This window comes from Rhopalosiphum maidis, chromosome 3, assembly GCF_003676215.2.
Source record: "Rhopalosiphum maidis isolate BTI-1 chromosome 3, ASM367621v3, whole genome shotgun sequence".
Lineage (NCBI taxonomy): Eukaryota > Metazoa > Arthropoda > Insecta > Hemiptera > Aphididae > Rhopalosiphum > Rhopalosiphum maidis.
In genome coordinates, this window is record NC_040879.1 from 59,484,807 (window position 1) to 59,506,417 (window position 21,611).

Consider the following 21,611-nt stretch of genomic DNA (forward strand, 5'->3'; position numbering starts at 1 on the left):
AATAACGAAATTACTACCCAACCTAACCTAACCTAATTATTTTATATGTATTTGCAAATGTTAGTTTTAGGCATTTTTTTTTTTTTATTAGAGTTTTTATCATTTTATTGTTATCGTCATTTTTTTTTATTATTATTTTATGTCTAGACACAAAGAATGCGTATACGGTACGATTGTTTTTATATTGATGGTGGCATTTTTTTTGTTTTTTGTTTTAGTATCAACGATTTCGTGAAATTATATTATTGCCCTACACGTTACATCATGACGCATAGTTTCAGTGTTTCGAAGCCAATACGCCGTTTCAATTATTCAAAACTCAATTTCGAAAATGCATTAATAATAGTGGCAAATAATGTTTTCCAGTAGCGACTACATCGAAATTATTAGACAGCTGGCACTGGGGGTTTCTATTTCCTGCTACCCATCTACCCATATTAGCTCAATTAATAGACAAGCTACCCGCAAAATGTCTAAACAATCGATATTATATGGTCGTAATAACACAAAATAACACAAACGCACAACACGCGCAGGTACATACACATTATATAATACCTACAATATTGTATTGAACGTATCAATATTATTTCTTATTGTCGAGGAAGTGCAATAGAAAATACGATAAACGTATCACAATATTTTTTTTTATCTGCGTTTGATATACACACCGAAAACTGTACGCTCGGAACTGTGCAGTACAATACGTGTAGGTGACTATACCATAACATCGTATGTGTTTCTTTGTGGCATGTAAAGTTAGCTAGAGTATATTCATCTCGAGATGTAGCACGTTAAAATAGCAAACAGGAGAAAGTAAACGTCAACACATAATGTAAAGTTAGGCGAATATTTCTACTAGTTTGAAGCTTGAACATAATTTAAAACTGACATATTCTCTTGAATATGCATAAAACCGTTAAAATAATAATATATTATCACAACTATTTTAGGAAATTATTATACATATAGTATAATATGTTCGTTTAATTATTCTGCCGACAATTAGTTTTCGTGCGCCGACTTTAATTCTTACGTTTTAATTTAAAAATAAATCACTGCAATAACTATAGCTTTATTATTTATATTATATTTAATCAGAAGTAAATTGTATTCCTTTTTAAAAATACATTCGTCCAATCGTATTAAACAACGTTCAAAATTTACGAAAAATAATCATTCGATGTTTTAAATTAATATTATATCCCGTGACGGAGACTCTGCAAAGACTGTTATAAATTCTAAAACAGCTTATAGTTTTCATCGTAAGTAAGTTTTGTTGTATACACTTTAAAAACAATTATTGGCTTCCGTCTCACCGCGGTCATTCCCTTGTCGAAGCAGAATGTCATTCAAAACAAAGTTCAAGGCTAGACATTATAATTGCGATTCCGTTATAATATTAATATAATATAAATCAATAGAAAATACCCGTAATAATGATGATTGTACTAAAAAAAGTGTTTGACATTTATGAAAAAAAAAAAAAATAATAATACAATGAATGGAATAAAATAAATAGTATATCGCCTATAACGGAGATTTCGAAGTTTGTTTTAAAAATTCTTATAGATCCACGACATTATGGGTTAAAGTTTTAATAATTATTAATTATTTATTGTTTTAAAATGTATATGCATTTTTTTTATTATTTTATAAAACAGAAATATTGTTTTACACCAATTTTTGGACAAACTCAAGACATGATGTATTTTTATTTCATACTGAGAATCATACTATTTTTAATAAAATATATTTGTTCTATCATCGTTTTTTAAATTTGTTTAAATTACAATTTAAAAAATGTTTGAAATCAAATTTTTATTCATCATTATTTCAATACAATATAATTGTTTATTTTTTTTCACTAAACAACTGAAATGAATTTCAAACAATAAATTGTAAGATGGTGTTTATAATAGATAAGGTATCGATAATCGAGGTTATCTACGAGTTTTTTACAATAAATATAGAAATATAACAACAATATTATTGTTGCGGACGCAACTATAAGAACAGTCACTGAATAACTGTGGATGGAACTGGACGTGTTGTGCAAAAACTATAAACAAAATTTGGTTGTCATGACGTATATTTTCGTTTTTAGGGATGCGATTCGTATGTAGCCGTTTGCAGTCCTCCGACTATAGAAAATATTTTGGTTAATTTTGATTCAACTTACGAAAATTGAAGACAAATTATGAAAATTATTTCAGAAAAATAGCATGGACTTCATTTACATTCACTTCAAGTTAAAAAAAAAGATGTGTTCCAAAACTCAACTATAAGAATAAGACGAACAAATAATGATTATTGAGGAAAGTGATTTTAAAATATTATATTACCATTATTATCTATTTTTATTAGTTTGATATAAATGTAATGTAGGTAGCATTAAATAAATACACTTACATTGAACAAACATTTTTTGGGTATTCATAGGCCTTCAAAAGAACAAAGCTATCGCTACTATGTCATTAATGAACACCGATATTTATTTATAAATCCCCGAAAAAGATAAAACAAATTATTATTTGTTTATGTTAAACTTAATTTAATTAGCAATGACTGTATTTTTTTTTTTAAACATTGCTAAGATTAAACTATTTGGATAATAGATACGTATAACAAAAATAATATTTTTTATTCAAATTTTTATTATTATATGATACGATTTCATTTTTATACTCATAATTATTATGTTTTAATATTTTTAGGAGAGAGATTATCGAATTTCTTATACATTGTATAAATGTATAATGCAGTGTGATACAAAAACGCTTACTCGATACTCGTATAAGATACAGGATAGTTTATTAGTATAATAAAAAATAAATAAAAATCTATATATTACATTTAAATCAGCAGAACGTATTTGACGTATGTAAAATCGTTTCGTCATATCATCGCATTTTTTTGATAAACAGTAAATAAAAATTTCTTATTCAAAAAATAAAACGAATAATTAATAATGGAAGAATACGAAATATTAATCCACAAATACATATGACAAATTTAATATTATAGTAAGTCGGAAGAAACCATACATTTTCGCACTTCGGCAAGGTATAATAATTGTGGTTGGCACTGAAATTCAAAACCGATGCCAATAAATCGTCGAAATCCGGGAAATACGATCTTTAGCAGAGCGCTTATCGAAAATTATTTATAATTGTTTTTCGATAATCGACGCATATGATTTGAGACATATGTAACATATCGTTAAGAAAATTCAATAATATGTGTCTTCTCGAAACGTTTACTCAGTGGTCTAATGTATGAAGTAGCTACATCAACATTTTCACTACACTTTTGATACGAAAAAAAGATTCACCAAAAAATATAACAATAATAATCGTTGTGAAACTGCTGAAAAAAAATATCGTTCGTGTCACTCGAAATCAAAATATCTAAGATTATCAGTTTGTGTCCAATCTGCGCCAGCCATTAATAGATGAGGTACGCAGTGAAAAGTCATCAATATTTCTACGTAAATGTCAAGGGCAAGAAAACACAGAAGTAAAACTTACCATTTGATCAGTCACAGACATAATAATTTATTTACTTAACAATATTAATCACTATGATAACTGCAGATGAAGTATATTATATTATACGAAGAAATTCGTATAAGTAAGTAATGGTAATATTAATATCTGTCTGTTTATTTTCATCTAAAAATGACTATAATTATTATTTTTTTTCTTTTTACTTGGTAAAAGCCTTAAGCTATATAATTTTTTAGCGTGGGTTAATTTTATATTAAAATAAAGGATAGGTTTAGCTAACATTTCTGTCACAATAATTAATTGTATACAATATTAACGAGAATAATGTGGTATCGTCGTCTTAATAGTTTACGTAAAAGAAATCCCATAGAATCAAATTGATTATTTTTATTATTTGATATCATGTATAGTACATAATATATACTGTATTGTACCCTTTTGTACAAATGTATTTTTGATTTTAGATTTTTTCTCGCTTGATGGAGTATCGTGTTAATTTGTTTCCAAGTCACTAACTTTATTACGGTTGATAAAATATATAATTTAAATTACGAATAACGTACCAATACTATAATATATTATATTAGAGAAGATTATTGTTATCATTATTATTATTATTATTTATTTTTTATATTTTTGATATCGGAATTTAATATATATAGATTACTTGTTTAATATATTATTGTTAAGCTAATATAATTTTCGATGATGTTGAATTTCGTAAGATGGTTTTGATTTTCTCTACTATTGTCTAGACAATAAATTTACGGTTGACGTTTGGGCTACAGTAAATGTTATCCAAACTCAACGTTTAACGTTACAAATTATGTTTAACTAATATATTTTAAAATAACGATTACGAAAACAATCAAATAGGTTTATTATTGTTCTTATATTTCGTTACCGAACCCATTTTAATAAATAAACTAAAGTGATCTTTGGGGGAGGAGAATAATAATTTTTTGGTACAATAAATGTGAAAAGTAAAATTGACTTAATACTTATACTAACGAAATTTAAAATTAATTAGTGCATTTGATAAGTCTATATATTTTATGTATTGTATTAACATACATAATCAATATAATATTCTCTCAAATGAATCATTCGGAAGATTTCCATACAAATTTTAAAAATGAGTCTTAAAAAAAATATTCACTTTTTTATGAACAATTCAGAAAAACTAAAAATTATTGAAAAATATCTAATGAATAATGGTAGGTAATGAATTAATTATTCTAATTAAATAATAACTAATTACCATAATTTAAATTTATAGCCTATAGTGAATACAACTTGCGTATTCTATATTTTATAGTTAGGTTTGTACTCCTAACCCTTTTTGAAATACCAAAAACAAACAAAAAGCCATTTTCTTTCAGTTATTATTTTTGGTTTTATTGACAATCGTGTTACTTGATTCATGTATTTTTTATTTAAATATAACTACATTATTTTGCATATTTTATTTAAATATTTAAAATGTAAGATGTATATCAATAAACTGATTGACAAATCAGAATTTAAAGTATGGTACATATTGTTAGTTTTAATTTAATAGGTGCTATAAATTATTTTAGTTTTAATAATTGTTTTGTTTATTTTTTTTTAAATTGTAATATTTTTTGGTTTAAAATTTAAATTATTTTTAGTGAAACTAAATAATTATTTTTTATTTTCTGAAAACTGGGTCTTTTGGACATGACATATTATTTTAAAATCCTTTAATTTTTCGATATTATTGATATTTTCTGGTGATGTGGAAAAAAACAGTTGTAATTTACGACATTTTTGGGAATTCCTGTTTTCTAGTAACAATATTAACTGCGATCCTTGTTTTTTTTTCAACCTAACCTTTGTAACATTGTATTTTCATGTTTTGTTTTTTGAAGTGAAGTTTTTTTTAATTTTTTTTTTTTTTTGTAATTCAACGTATTAACAGAAAACAATTTGTGTTTTGGTAAAACGATAAATAATTGTTTCCAATATGTCAAATGCTTACAGCTTTTTCAACTTCAAATGATATAATTAACTATTATATGAGGACGGTTACATATAAAGTACATTACGTGATTGTAAGCCATTTTTTTAATGCTTTACAGTGAAATCAAAACAAAAACATATCAACGAACAACTGCTATTATAGGACATAATATATACGATATTGTTTTTCAATGTTATTTCTATTCAGATGACGTTTTGCTGATTATTTTTAACGAAATTTTATGAATACACTTTATATATTAAAGTTCGTATTCAAAATAACTTGAATGTAGTCCCGTGTTTATATCCTTGTTAGTTCTTTGTAAAATATGTGATTACGAACATATACAGAAAATGCATTTACATATTATTATTATTTAGACGAGAATCGCTTTATTATAAAACGTAAAATATAAAGACATCTTTGACGGCGTATGCTAAAGCGGGTTTTTGTTACGTCAAAGGATACTATAGCGAGCCCGTATAAGTAACCGTGTACGGAGCTTTGCAGTAGCTTGCAGTGAAATAAATAAGTCGTAAAATTCTATATCTATATCAGACCGTGTAACAATAAATGTATGACACACGCCTACTTTTTAAAGGGATTGATATAGGCAATGTTAATGATATGTAGAGAATTATAAGTCTTTAATAAATTTAAAATATAATATTAAAAGTACTTTAAAAGTAGTGGTCCATGTCAGTTTTTAGGTTAAACGACGTTTATCGTTGTGTAATTACGAGAATTTATCTAAAAGTGGTTGTACATGAAAAACCACAATTTATTTTAATACCACTGTAAGTTGTAGTCACAGAAAAAAAAACAAATATACGATCTATAATATATATTCATATTATTTCATTGTTTTGTATTATATTCTTATTCTTAGCTTATAAATTATCTTAATATGTTATTATTTTTTTAATTTTTTCTTAAATGTTATTTTAAACTATTTGTTATAAATCTATATTATGTTAAACATTGTAATTATTATGTTATATTCACACTGTTTTTTCTGTACTACACTGTTATATTTAAATTGTAATTGGTATTACACGACATTGTCCATGTCGTTCGTAATTCTTTAATTCTCGTGAAATAAAGTATTTTTGTGTTGTTATACTCCAGTCACTGCTAATAATTATTTAGTAAATCGCATTAAATCGATTTTTATCTCTTAACCAGATGCTATTCAGACAGACGAAGCAATCACTTCTTTAAACGTGACACTCTTATAAATGATATAACTATTGTTTATTACAAGAATAGTTTTGATTGATTCGAAACAAAATTATTGTCTTGAAAACACCAATTTTTTTTGTTTATATTGGAATAAGTATTTTTTTTAATGTATTAATTGATCCACTAGTATTTTGTAATTTATTAAAAAATATCAAAAAATCTTAACTTTAAATATGTATGAAAAATCTTTTTATCCAACAAAAAATTACAAATTATGACGTCTATATATAAATATTATTTTCTTGTATTTTCTACGATAATTTGGTAATTTTAGTACTATAGCTATCACAGCTTTACACTTTATTTATTCACACACACCTTATTTTTATACTACAAACTACGGGTATGCAACTCACTCTTAATAAATCGTATTGTCATCAATAATCGATTGATCGAAGTTTAAGAAAAAATAAATCGTCGGGCACTCAAGAATGAAGACAATAATTATTAGTCTATATGAAAATGTAAATTAGTGATTGATCTCGTGTGTGATAGTGATTTAGAAATATATTTTTTTTAAGCTTTCCTCCGTAATAATATAGAGAGGTAGATTAATTTGAAGTATTTTTATTGGAATTTCCGTTTTAAAACCAAAACTATTGTAGGTCCTGGTCACGTATGTAAAGGTCAATTATTACACTTCACTGGATCGTCATTCTGTAATTATATTGATTATTATTGATACCATGTGTAAGATATAATTTTTATACGTGATCAATAGGTTCTGAAAAATTAATAAAACGGTCGTCAACGTTGCAATTAGGTTTCGTTAAAGTAAAACTTTTTAGTACACTTTAAAGTTTTTTTTAGTTTTGTCACTATAATAATAAAATTACGTTCAATGATATATAATAATATAACCTTCATAATATAATTTTTCACCTCATTTATTTCATGGTAGGTATAATCTCAATTTCACTTTAACGCTAAATAATATAACCACTGGTCACAAAAGTCTCTATCAAAAGAAAAATTAAATTATTACCTATTCAGCCCGCAAACAGGATAAAAAGTACCACTTTATCATCGTACAAGTAATTTTATACTATAATACTATTTTATTATAATGTTAATATACATTTCATTATTGTGCATTTTTTTTTTTTTTTTGTTGTATTTTATAGAAAATTAAACTAAACGATTTTTGTAATATATTATATTTCTGTACTTTGTTTATATATTTATATTTTTGTTGGGAAAAAACATGATCTCTTTTAAATAGTATTCACTGAGTACTTTAACGAAAGTCAATACCTATCAATAGACTGAACTCGTTATAACAAGACTTGTCAAACATTTAATCCGAAAAATCGATTTGTGATGTTAAAACAATGTGTTTGCAGACAGTATGTATCGAAAATAAGAATAAGAAAATGATAATTTATTTAGATGTTTGATAAAATGAAAATACTTAATATAAATACAGCAAAGACAATCACATATCAATCTAACTAGGAATTTAGTGAACAATAATCGCATACATTTGAGTCATCATGTTGAATTTTTTCTACTATCAAATCCAGATTCGATCTTACCTCAATTAAATTTAAACACTTTTCATAATAATTATTTATAGTGCAATTATTTTATTTTATTGTTTATATTAAATATTTAATTTTAGAATTTCAACACCTTAAACAAAACAAGCTTGTAATTTGTACTTGACTTATAATTGTTGTCAAATTCGATGTAAAATATAGTTATTTTTATTATCAAGATGAAAGTATAAAGTATCTGCTGTAGATATTAAGCCTATCCATGATATTACGGAATCGTTATCTTATTAATATTCAATGTCTAAAAGCACTCTGGCTGATAGTCGATAACGAGTTGCCAATACCTGCAGTCGCCGTATCTAGTTAAGCTCTGTTTAAACACAGTATATTATTTGAAGTTACAATTTATTCGTACAACAAAAAAATATACATGAAGAAAACAATTTAATTCGTATATATCTACCACTAAAATAAGTGAACAAATTAAAAGGAACAATTAATTCGAGTTAGATTAGATAGTCATCGTTACAAAAGTCATGTTACAAGTATTAGTAGTTAACAAATAATATTTTTTATATACACATTTTTATTTAATATCGATACAATAGTGGTTAGGCAATTACCTAGTTATTTGTGTACTTAAACTTATTGAATCAAGATATATTTAGTGGTTTGTTTACATTAAAAGCATTGTAATAAGAGCCTATTTATTTATCGACATCAATTTTTGCTCACCACTTAGTATTTTTGTTATAATTTGCTAAACTCAACAGCTAAAAGTTAATTTATTGACGTACTTAATACAAATAAGCAATTTTTTTACTGTCGATTAAATTATTTTTAATAGAGCAATTTACTGTAAAAAAAAAAAAATACAACTTACACGTATACCTACAATTGATTGATTGTAAGCTCATTATAGAGTTACATGGATACATTGGTATATGCATAAATATATATATACATTTACATATATAAAAATTCTACATAATATATATTATTGTACATTAGATAAAATCAAATGTTGATTTAGTTTATTTTAATGTGTAGAGACTATATATGTTTATGCATATACATGTTGGAATAAAATGCTCACGGAGCATTCGAGTTCAAAGGGCAAATTCGTTCGTACTTTTTGATTGTGCCTACTGCAGTAAAGAAATTTATACACAAACTTAATTTATTTGTTTTTATAAGCTTGTTTTTTTTTATTTCAATCAGACAAATTGTTCGATATTGAAAAAAGAGTTATCAGCGCCTAGCACTATACAGTAATGCATAATGTATGCATTTTGTTCGTAGTATTTTAACTGAATAAAATAAAATCATCGAGTGATTTATTTTCGAAGTCTCGAGGATTTCGAGACAAGCTATATAATACATTATAATTCGACGCCTGTTCGCCTGTATGTACGAGCGTATAAATAAAAATATTGAAAATGATGTGCGAACAGTCGTGTATTGGCGCAACAGTAAAATATTATTAGGTAATCAAAGAAAAAAAACACAATTTGACGTTAAAGACAAATCTCAAAGGCTTACCAGTGCGATTTCATGTAATATCATACTAACATACTGCAACTACTTACCGATTAGCCATTATTGGTTTGTGTAAAGATATACATAAAATAATAGTCACGTATTTTTTTCCCTATCTTTTAATACATCGTAATAACAATTTTAAATACAAATAATATATTGTATATCAAAACTTTTCGGAAGACAACTTTAGAAATTTTATTTTATACCTACTTAATATTCTTTCTTTTTAATTATTATATTAACTTTTTTTGAAGTTAGTTAACTCAATAAGTTAATTTTATTTAAAAAATATTTATATTCCCATCGCGTATTAAAATAAGTGACACTAATCACTTAGATAATACTTTAATATACCAAGTACTCTAAAATGTCATAAAATGTATTTTCTTGAAATATTTTATCTTTATAAAAAATTAAAATATATTTAATTTTTAAATTTAAAACTATTACGGTAACTACAGTAAACACCACTTATTACAATGAAAATTGTGATATAAGACGTATTGTAGATACAAATATAATTTATAATATTACATGTTGTATAAAGTGATCATATTATTAAGTAAATATGTAATAATATTATATAATAATAATATAATCACTATTTATTTAAAAAAGCTTTATCATGAAATGTGAAAGATATTATCGTTCTTTTAATTGATAAAGCTGAATTCGTCATAAATTATATCATACTATAGTGAAAATAACTGTCTAAAGTGGACCCAAAATAAAACAGAAAACTGTCCAATAAGGAATTTTTCTTTAGTCCCTACATGTTTATATAGTTATATATATATACTACGTTTTATCTCAATAAAACTGAATCTTCCTAATGATGCGGAAATTTCACTACACCTATTTTAAGTGTATATTATAATGTACATTGTATCAGCAATATTCAGCATATGAATTTATACCGTATCATACATCGACGATCGTACACTAAACAGTTTACTTATACAAAGTAATATCCATTCAAATATCAAAACACTAAAATATACGTGTCTATATATGAATAGTATAAAATATTATCGATGTGTACAAAAAAGGACGTTCGGTAAAACAATAATAATAAAACGTACCTATTTAAGCGTAGAACAACTCGATACTGTTTAGAATCTTAAAATAATAATTAAAAAATAAATTTGTGTTTTTTATTCAGTTATAAAATTATTAATTTAATACGAATTCTATATGGATATATGACGTATTATTTATTGAGTAAATTAAAAAAGCAATTTATGTAGTATTTATATATTATTAATGATGCATTGATACCTATATTAATTATTGTAGTGATATGGGTGACTTATAATGTTTTCCTTAGGTTCCTATATTATTAGTTATTAATATGATTATTTTTTTAAATTGTCATTCATCAAATTAATAAAAATATCAAACGAATAAATCGAGTTAATAAGTTTGAATTAATTTAAGTTTTCATCGATTATTGTAATAGATTGTACTTACGATAAAAATATATCCGATAAAATGTCATATAGGTTGCTTCGGTAGGTATTCTTGTGATAATTATTTAGCAATACAATCGATTGCATCTTTAAAACTAATCAAAACTCCCTAATTTAATGATCATCATAAAAAAAATAACAATATTATCAACAAAAATGTTTAGAATTATAGTTTTGGATGCAGTGTAAAAAGGAAAAGGGTAGAGGGAGGTTAAAATTAAAGTGTGTCGTTTGATACATTGTTTGGAGGGCACAAAGCAACAAAAATCGAATGGTTTTGTTAGGAAACTACACTTAAGCAAAATAGGTGGGTAGTATGCTGAAATTTTTACTTCTTAAGTGAAACAGAGTTCAATACGCCACTGCAAACACAATATTATGTATATTATTTAGAAGTAATCGCTTTTTGCCGGACCGGCGACACAAGAAATTCGCAATATCCGTATGCTGAGCACGAGTCGGGTTCCCTACAGTTCTCGATTTTATCGGATAAAATCAACATAGTATAATTTAAGTAGGTATCCGCAATCCCCTCCATTGACTATATTGTGTTACCTATTTTTGTTGTTACCATTGTTGTTGATGTCGTTATTATAGAAAGACTTACCGCGATTATGCGCAGTATCAACGTGTTTTGCTGGTAGTCGTATTCGAGTCCAAAATTTATTTGGCCCACTTTCTCGGATGGCACGGCCGGTGGCTCTTTGTTCAACTCGATCAGAGATTGACAACGATCGTGCTGAAATCACAAAACCATTATTATCAATTTTAATGCTATTCAGTCAAATCGTTAGAAATTAAATTACTATTATATTATGATAATATATAACAATAATGATTTTCCAAGCACAAAATGCCGTCTTCCATCCCCTTTTAACCTTTAGTTATGCATTTATTCGAATTATTAATTTTTTTCTTCACCAAATAATTATTACATATTATTACCTATAAATTGTTTTATTACCATATCCATTTTCTACCATAAATTATGACTATTATTATAGTTATCTACTGAATCTTTATGCATTTAATCTAAATTAAAATTCAAACGAGTAGTTTCTCAATTGTTCAACTAAGTAACACTGGCATGTACTATAATATACTACTATATAGTAATTAATTATGTTCTGTATACACATTTTAAAGTAATAAGAAATATTTAGTCAATAGTACGATAATACTTATTAAACTTGAACGATTGTAACAAATTGTATAACTTTAATTAACTTATTATTATTCCAATAACTATATTGTGCAAAGAACCTATCATAAACCCTATAGTGACATCTTATAATCCTATTAATATTTTAATCATTAATTTTTGTCATAACGACAATAGTATAACTCCTTAGTTATTGAATATTCATAACTTGAAAATTAGAAATTATGCTTGTTAAAATTTCGATTTACATAAAATAAAAAAATCAACTCACGGTAAAAAAAAAAACTGTTACTTTTAATTGAAATAAAAATGTAGTTTTTTCTTAAATTACATAAACAAATCTAATATAAAAATAAAAACCAATATTTATAGTAATATATTGATTCATTATTAGACAGAAATTTTAGTAAAAAAATCTTGGTAAATAACCCTATATACAAGCAGAGTATATTGTATTTTATTCATTGTATATAAAACTAGAGAAATTTATTTTATAATAAATATAGTGAATAGTGATAGGAAAGAAGATTAATATATTTATTATTTATGGATTTATGATAAAAATTTGTTCATTAGTCTATTGTTCAGTGAATTAAAATATTATTACATTATATGCCCAGGTCTAAATAAAAAGTCGTCGAATACAAATTTTTAGAAGCTAAAAAAAATATTGTACAAGTTATTTTTTTTTAATTAAATTTTAGGTATAATCAAAATTTAAAAATATATTCTTAAAATACTTATAAGGCAAGATATTCAAATTTTTATATTTTTTTATTTTTATTATGACCTATTTTTGCAGCACTTTATAATTATTATCATTTTTAAATGTTTATTTTTTATTCTTTATATATATTTGCACCACCAATAAACTACTTATTTTTGAATAAAAAAGACTAAAATTACTAATGACTTTGAAACTTTAAGCGTTCAATATAATTTTAGGATTGTGGATTTGAGTACATGGATGCAATATACAGCGGAACCTCGATAACTCAAATCGGTTGGGGGCGAAAATAAAATTCGATTTATCAAAATTCGACTTATAGAGGTTCGAGTAATCGAGGTTCTAGTGTATATTAAACTATGTACTTATGAACATTATATATGAACAGTAGGTAGGTACTTTGTATTATACAATAAACGGTTATTATATTAAAACATTGTATTAGATAATTAAATTATATCGCTTTTAAAGTATCTAATTAAATACCTAACACTTGCTTACTCATCTCATCAATTCAGAACTGTGCTTTGTAATTTTTTAAGATGACAAGTAAAAATGTTTATGGTTTAAGGCTATAAAACACGCTGAGAGCCGATTGGTCGAGAACTTTCGAATAGTATATACATTTGTTGAATTTCAGACAATTTCTGCTCGCTCTTAGCGATTAAAAAAAAATGTTTTAACTTGTCAAAACTATTACACGGTCGCTGAGAATGATTGTGGCGATTATTTAAAATATTTAATGAATACAATTAAAAGTTTCTCTGACATGCAATTATCATCACGATGAGTAGTTTATATATATATATATATATATCGTAGGTATATAGTAAAATCAGGCATTTTACTAAATGCTTAAGCATATAGTTAAAGAATTTAATTTTTATGCAATTTCACTATCTACCTAGACATTTAGTTAAATACTATTATATGGTAAAACTATTTCAAGTCAGCTAAATAATAATTCCACTTGCACATCCATCAAAATAGCATTAAAAGAGTGTCTGTTTTATGAAAAAAATAACAGATATGCATGTATGCAATTTTTAATTTTAAATCATACAAATAATAAATTATAATTGTATTTTTTTGTATTAAAATACAATCAATATTGAATATTATAATATAGATAGCATACTTAGAAAATATAATTTATATAAACACTGGGTCAGTCTTTGTTTAGTTAGTGTCAAATTTTCCTTATCATTGAGTAAGTCAATATAACGGTCAAAATGCATAACATTTTAAAATAATGATAAATTATTACATTTGAAAAATGATTCTAAATGGATTTGGTATATCAGCTAATTTTTCAAAGGATACTTTTTATCATATATACAGTGAAATTAAAATATGTCCACAATTATATATATAATATAAGTATATAAAAAAAACTAATACATTAAGAACAATGCACTTATTTTTTATTCGATTCTACGTGTTAATTAGGTGCATATATTTAATATATTTCCCCGTCCCAATTGACCCTAAATGAATGGGTAATTGTAATGAATATACATTCTTTGTTTTAATTTTACACATTATACAATAAAAAATATAATATAGCGAAAATAATCGACTATTACACTTTGTCAATATAACAATAATAAAAATGCGAATATGCGAAAAAAACAAATTTTACGATCGGAAATTCAAAAAGACCTAAATGGAAGCCACATTAGTAATATAATATAGGCCAGCTGACCGGCGGAAAAGTAATTTCCAGCATTTTCAATTTCTACCGGTGAATATCGTTATATATTGGTCACGAATTCTTTTATTGCATACCGTATGTGCACGACCAACGCTGTCTACCAAATTCAATATTAATATACGAGTCGTCTAATGATAAGTGCGATCAGACATAAAATAAAGAGCCTACAAAGTGGTTTTGAATCGTGGTTCAAGCAATTTATTTATTATTATTATTATATAATATATAATTTCAATGTTGTCAAACTCATATTAGTCAAATAAATTAATATATTATAAATAACAAATAAAACAAATATTTATTAAACTCTCGTAACTATTATATTATATTAAATAATTATAATGTATTAATTTAATGAATACTAAAATACAAAATAAGTGACGCAATATCACTGAGTTCTGTTTTGTTGGGTTCCAAATATTAATTATAGTTTACACACAGGAAACAATTTATTTTTGACTGCGATGTAATATTTTTCAATTTTTAATACTATAGATATTTATGAGAGATATTTTATATTTGTATGAATTTTTTATGATGGTAAATATTTGGAAAACATTATTATTTTCAAAGTTAAAATATTTTATAAAAACAATTAATATTATAACATTTCATTTATGATAAAATGATTACAATGTACTATAATGATAAATAAAAATATATAGTAAATATATAGTGTTCTAACGTGGTCAATAACTTATTAATATTTAAGATATCCCGGAAAATATGTGAGAAGTACAATATTATAAATATATTACTAATATATTATTAATGGTACAAATAGGTACAATGTACAAATAGTCTATTATCAATCTAAATTTTCTAAATTTTTACTCATTTTATTGTGTAAGTAAATACCTATCATTATTTATTATATATTAATTTTGTATATAGGTACCTAATAGTAAAAAGTTTTTCAAATAAGGTACAACAAAATAATTAATTAATCGTTTAAAATACCTAACAAAACAAAATTTCAAAATGTCAAATTAACATAAATAACTAGTATTTTTAAAAATATATCATAATATTTAGGAAGTCCTAACATAAATATTTAGTAAAAAATTAAGTTCCTACGGTTATTTATTGTTTAGTTACAACAAAATAACAAAGTTGATTTTTTCAAAAGTTAGTGATGAATTTGTATATTCATATTTGTCTATAAGTGTATTTTTAATTTTTACTGATTATTGAAAGTAGTACCAGGAATTTATATTTATACTTTCTCAAATTATAAACTAGATCCTATCTGCTACCCGATACCACTCTTAAAGTTAGATATTGAAATATTCTTTTTAAAGGTTATAACTATTGTCACAAAAACAAAACAAAAAAAAATAATAATAAATTAATGAATTAATAGGGAATAACAAAAAAGCATTTTATTAGTTTTTCCCGAATTTTTAATTTTCCGGACAAGTATTCCAATTTTTTCTACCATATAAACCTTTTTTTTTAAATAAATGAGCTGATTTTGAAAAAAAATTAAATTATTTTTATGTCCTGATCTTGAGGTTTATTTATTTATATCAACAATTAATATTGTAAGTAATGGTTTATAATTATAAAAAAAAATATTAAATATAATTTTGTATTAATAAATGTTCAAATCTATGATAAATTGGGAACATGCTATTACATTAGTTTTCACTTCACTAAATATAACGTTGTATAGAAAACTATCATTGTTACGTTCCAAAAAAACATCGCATTTTTATCTTTACACAATTTTGACTTTGAGACAGACATTTTAATTGTAAAAAAAAAAAAAGAAATAGAAATATTTTTAAAATGTGGGAAATGAGTATACAGATACACAATACCAAATTAAAATTGTAGATCAATTTAGTAATATAAAATTTAGAGCCTTTCAGCTATATTATATCATCCAAAATATTTAAATATAATATACACCCCAATTGTAAGGGGGTCACCCATTCTATTTCACATACAGTATGGTCTATTCAAACCACTAAAATCGATTAAGATATTGAAAGCTAATATTGCATTGAACTGCAAAAGCCTACAACATGTCTAAACTCTTATAGGTTTATATTTATTGGTTCAATGAAAGTCACTATATTATCGTAATATTTAAAAATATAAAAATGCAAGTTTTCTATCAGGAACAAGATATTTTTTTTAAAAACGTCAATGTATACATTTATAATGAACCATCAAATGAATACTTTTTTTACTAATGTCTTAACAAGTACTCAAATTCTGCATAACCCGACTATACTGGAGTATACCGTTCTCTTGTAGACAGAGTCAATCAGACTGATAAGTGAAATAAGTTTCGGTCCAAAAAAAATGTTGACCGATAATGCTAAATTTTTATAATGACATTTTTAAACTAAAATAACAATAATATTTATTTTTATGGTTAGTAAAATATTATATTCATTAAAATGTGTTATGTCCGTGTTATTGTATCAATATTATTTTATTATTTTCCACTGAACGTTATAAGTTTAAGCTACTGTGAATTTTATTTTATATTAGTTTATTCAATGTTCAGTGTTTGATCATGTTTCTTCGGAAATCATAAACGAAATAATTCAAATTTTTATCGTCATTCGGTTTCTGTTAATTATTATCGTAATTACTGTTTAGGTGTAAATCAAAATTTTAAAGAAAAAAAAAACGCAAAACGCCGTACGCATACAATCTTGTACAGTTATAATCAGGGCTCGGGGCTTAAAGCATTTGCTTATTTTTTTGGTTTGACTTAAAATATAACAGAGTGTTATGGAAGTGTATGTCATGTTAAAACACGTTAAATTATGAAATTTTAAAGTTTTTTTTTTTTTTGCTTTTTTCCATGATTTTTTAAAAAATATGCTTATTTCCAGTTATTCTGATTATTTTTGCTTTTTTGACCAGTTTTTCTAATTTTTATGGTTTTTTCAGAAAATCCCTCAGAAAATTTATAAACAACAAGGCAAAATGTCTTGAAAGTGAAGTTTGATTTTTATAATATAAATATTTATTTTTATTTCTTCGCTAAGACTTTTTCTAATCATTTTGTTTTAATAATTTTTGTAGTCTTTAATCATATTATTTTTAGTACAGTTACAAATTGTGTCTATAATGTCTATAATATCTTTTTCATCATGTAAAAAGAAAGTTTTTTTTTTTTTATTAAATATTTTTGCTCAAATTTAAATATTTTAAATGTTTATATGAGTGCTTATAATGATGTTTTTAAGTGCTTTTTTAAGCGCTTATTTAAAAGATTTTAAGTGCTATAAGTCCCGAGCCCTGGTTATAATACTTTATCACATTATAATTTGGTGTTATGTAAATCTTGATGATTTCAATAATAATATTAATCAATTATACAATATCAGCGATAGTGTTTGGCGATCCATCAAATTATCTATTATATAATTTATACATTTAGTTATAATATAACCTTTTAAATATCGATTTATGGATCTAGTGATACACAAGGACATGGTGAAAATATCATAAATTATTATGTTTTTTTTTTATACTCACGTTATCTTCCTCGGCTTTGACATTCATCAGTGACTTTGTCACGTTCCATCCTCCCTGCGCCACAGCCGCTATGTCCTTGTGCAGCAAGTGCTCAGTGGCACTGGCCGCGGATGAAGATCCGCCGTGGTGGTAATGGCTGCTTGCAGACGCCGACACATCATCAGCGCTGGCAGCGTGCCCGGGCTTCGAGGACGATCCGCCGCCGAAGTTTGGTGAACTGTAAAACAAAAATAATGTTGATCAGTCGCCGATCGAAGCGATTTTAGGACAGGGTACATGGGTCAACTGAAAGCACAGTGTGTTGCATCGACAGTGCAAAGGCAGTTGAGCTAATGCAGATAATCAACTCAAATTAAGTTAAGCCAACACAAGATCGTTAAGTTAAAAACTAATATGGGAAATAATAATATGAACTTAACTCAGCTTAAAAAAAATAGTAATCGACTTTTTTAATTAGTTCTATGATCCTCATGGATCATATACAAAAAAGTATTTTGTGAGTGAATAAGTAATATACTAATACTATTTTATTAAGAAATATAACAGATATTATAATATTATTACTGTTATAGTTATATAAGTATTAGATTATTTGTATTTAAAACCATATTTAGTATTATGAATGTATACAAGTATATAACTATTAAAATAGTTTATAAATACGGTTCATTATATTTTAATTAACTGAAAAAAATCCAAGTTATTTAAACAGCCATTTAAGCTAGTTAAGTTTTTAAATAAATAAAAAAAAAAAAAAAATTGTAAATTAAATAACATTAAATGGCTACCTTTGCGATAGTGCATAACACGCGTAGTAATTCTACTGCGGCTGACATTTAAGTTTTATTTTAAAATATTTTTGAAAAATGACATGAACGGTAACAAGAGTTAGTATTATACAACAGATACAACCACGAGGACATAATTCATACAAGAATTATCCTCTGGTAAAGTGGTAAGTATGGGTAAAATAAAAAGACTTAGAGTGGATCGATTGGGCGATTTCGATGTAAGAAATTACGATTTGGTACGTGATTTATCGCTGTGTTATGATTCGTAAATTTGTCGATTCGCTTTTTACTTGATAGACGACATAAAAGTTTTTTTTACACATTTTCTATCGACAAAAGTGTTATACGATGTATTATTATACACTACACCGTTAGTTCGGGATAAACAATTCAGCAGTGATAGGAAGTAGGTGTGGGGAAACATTATTGAATTGTTGTATTTATTTCAAACAGTAGAGATTCCTTAAGATTGAGGAGAGTGAGGCAGAAAAAAATGTTTATAAAATTTATATAATTTTTAACTCATTGAAAGCATACATTTACAAGCTAATATATTTTAAACATTCGTAGTACGAAAATAAAAAACGAAGGTCTTACCAAAAAAAATAATAAATATAATATATACGGAATAAATTCAAAATTATTATGATCTCTATATGATCCATATTATGTTATATTTTAATTTCATAGGAGTATTTCTATTACATTCGCTTGAAATTATTTTGACTAAGATTGAATCAATTAATGATTATTATAAACTCTAAATTTACTAAAATATAATGTAATAGAATATATAGGTACCAATGAATATAATTGTGGCGAAGTTCGTTTATTTGACGAGTGGTTAGCAATATTGCAATATAATATAATATGATTAGCGTTCTAAGATTAATTTAAACATAAATTGTATTAATAAACTACCAAAAAAGAAGACCATAAATATATATTTTTACTGACCGACTAAAAATTGCGCGTATAGACGGTTGATCGCATACCACAGTACTATTAAAACGGTTTTAAATAATAATTGTATAATAATAATGTTGCACGTAATTAACCACAACTATTGTTTTTCTTTACATTTCTTTTGACCAATTAAATTACACTAAAAAATGTTATTATATTGTGAATAACGAGTAAAGTGTGATTATTGAATTGAAATCAAAGGATTCGAGCAAAAATTTGGAGCAATAAAATATGAAATTCATAAAAATCTATCTTGTAGACAATGAATAAAATTTTTGAAATTTTAAAAAACTTTAAAAACCATATCTACTGCCACGTTTGATTAGTATTTTTTTTTTTTTTGTTTTTGGTTTATCTCAAATACACTTCTATTGTGCTAAACACACAACGCTGACACAGCAAAAACTAATTAAACGGGTATTATCTACAAAGATCGTTTATCATCTGTCGCAAGTTTGGTCATCTTAGGGTCGACGTCTGTCCGTCCCCTTGTTCTTGACAAAATACTCAATGGGACACCTGCCAATTTCAGCGGTTCTTATAACAAATAGGTTTTGGGTACCCAACAAAAACTATGACAGATCAAATAAAAAAATAAAAATAAAAGCAAAATGAAATAAAAATAAATATCTTTATTTTTTTTATATTTTTGCGAAATACATCACCGGCCGAGCTTCATGATGGATTTTTAGAATTGTCACGATACACATATACAATAATAATATACTGCCATGCTAAGCGAAAAAAAATCATCGCAACTCCTCGAGGAGTGTTGGGAAATCAACGATATAAGTTTAGACGTATATAAAAAAAAAACCTTGTTCGCAAAATCTAATCAACAAAGTATTTCAAAATTCAATGCTTTCCAAAAAAATTTATTCTGTGTAGAATCGAAAGGATATTTTGACCAAAATAATCGGAAGCTTATAGATTTTTGATTGGTCGGATAAAATGAAACATTAACATTAAGGTATAATTTGCATTAATAAATTAAAAACAAAACTTATAATTCAAGCCGATTATCATAGTTTAAAAATAAAATAGGTATTAGCGAATAATTTATTATAATTTCAAATAGATTTTTTTTTTTAATTTCTGAAAGGTCAAGACCAAATTTAGAGGAAGACAAAAGAAGAAATTTAATGAACTGGATGAGTTTTCTAGTCTTAAGTCAGTGAACAATTTTGATTCGTTCCAAAAACGTTATCGCTTTTTATTATAGTAGTTAAACGGTACAACGGAGGACAAAATACGAGTTGGTATACGTACAAATTACAAAATGACCACCGTTGGCATTTTCTTCGACATAATTATCACGGTCACGCCGACACATCGTATCCGCCATATATATATATATATATATATATATATATAGACATGATATCGATGGTATAATGTCGTTGTAATATTATTATTATTTCGAATTATCCCGTGTTTTCGTACATATCATGATGTTAGAGTTTGAAACATAATATTATTAATCTCTTTAGACACCGTCTAATGCG

General features: G+C 25.3%; 1 protein-coding gene across 2 annotated transcripts in view; it reads right to left on the reverse strand.

Annotated features, from left to right (window-relative positions):
- Positions 1–21,611, reverse strand: part of LOC113556391 (synaptotagmin-7) — a 193,647-nt gene that overhangs the window by 49,300 nt on the left and 122,736 nt on the right. For both annotated transcript variants that reach the window (XM_026961297.1, XM_026961295.1), the window contains exons 3-4: positions 18,350–18,566; positions 11,850–11,981 (exon numbers count right to left, since the gene is read on the reverse strand). In XM_026961297.1, coding sequence (XP_026817098.1) covers positions 11,850–11,981; positions 18,350–18,566 — 349 coding nt within the window. The remainder of the gene's footprint in view (positions 1–11,849; positions 11,982–18,349; positions 18,567–21,611) is intronic.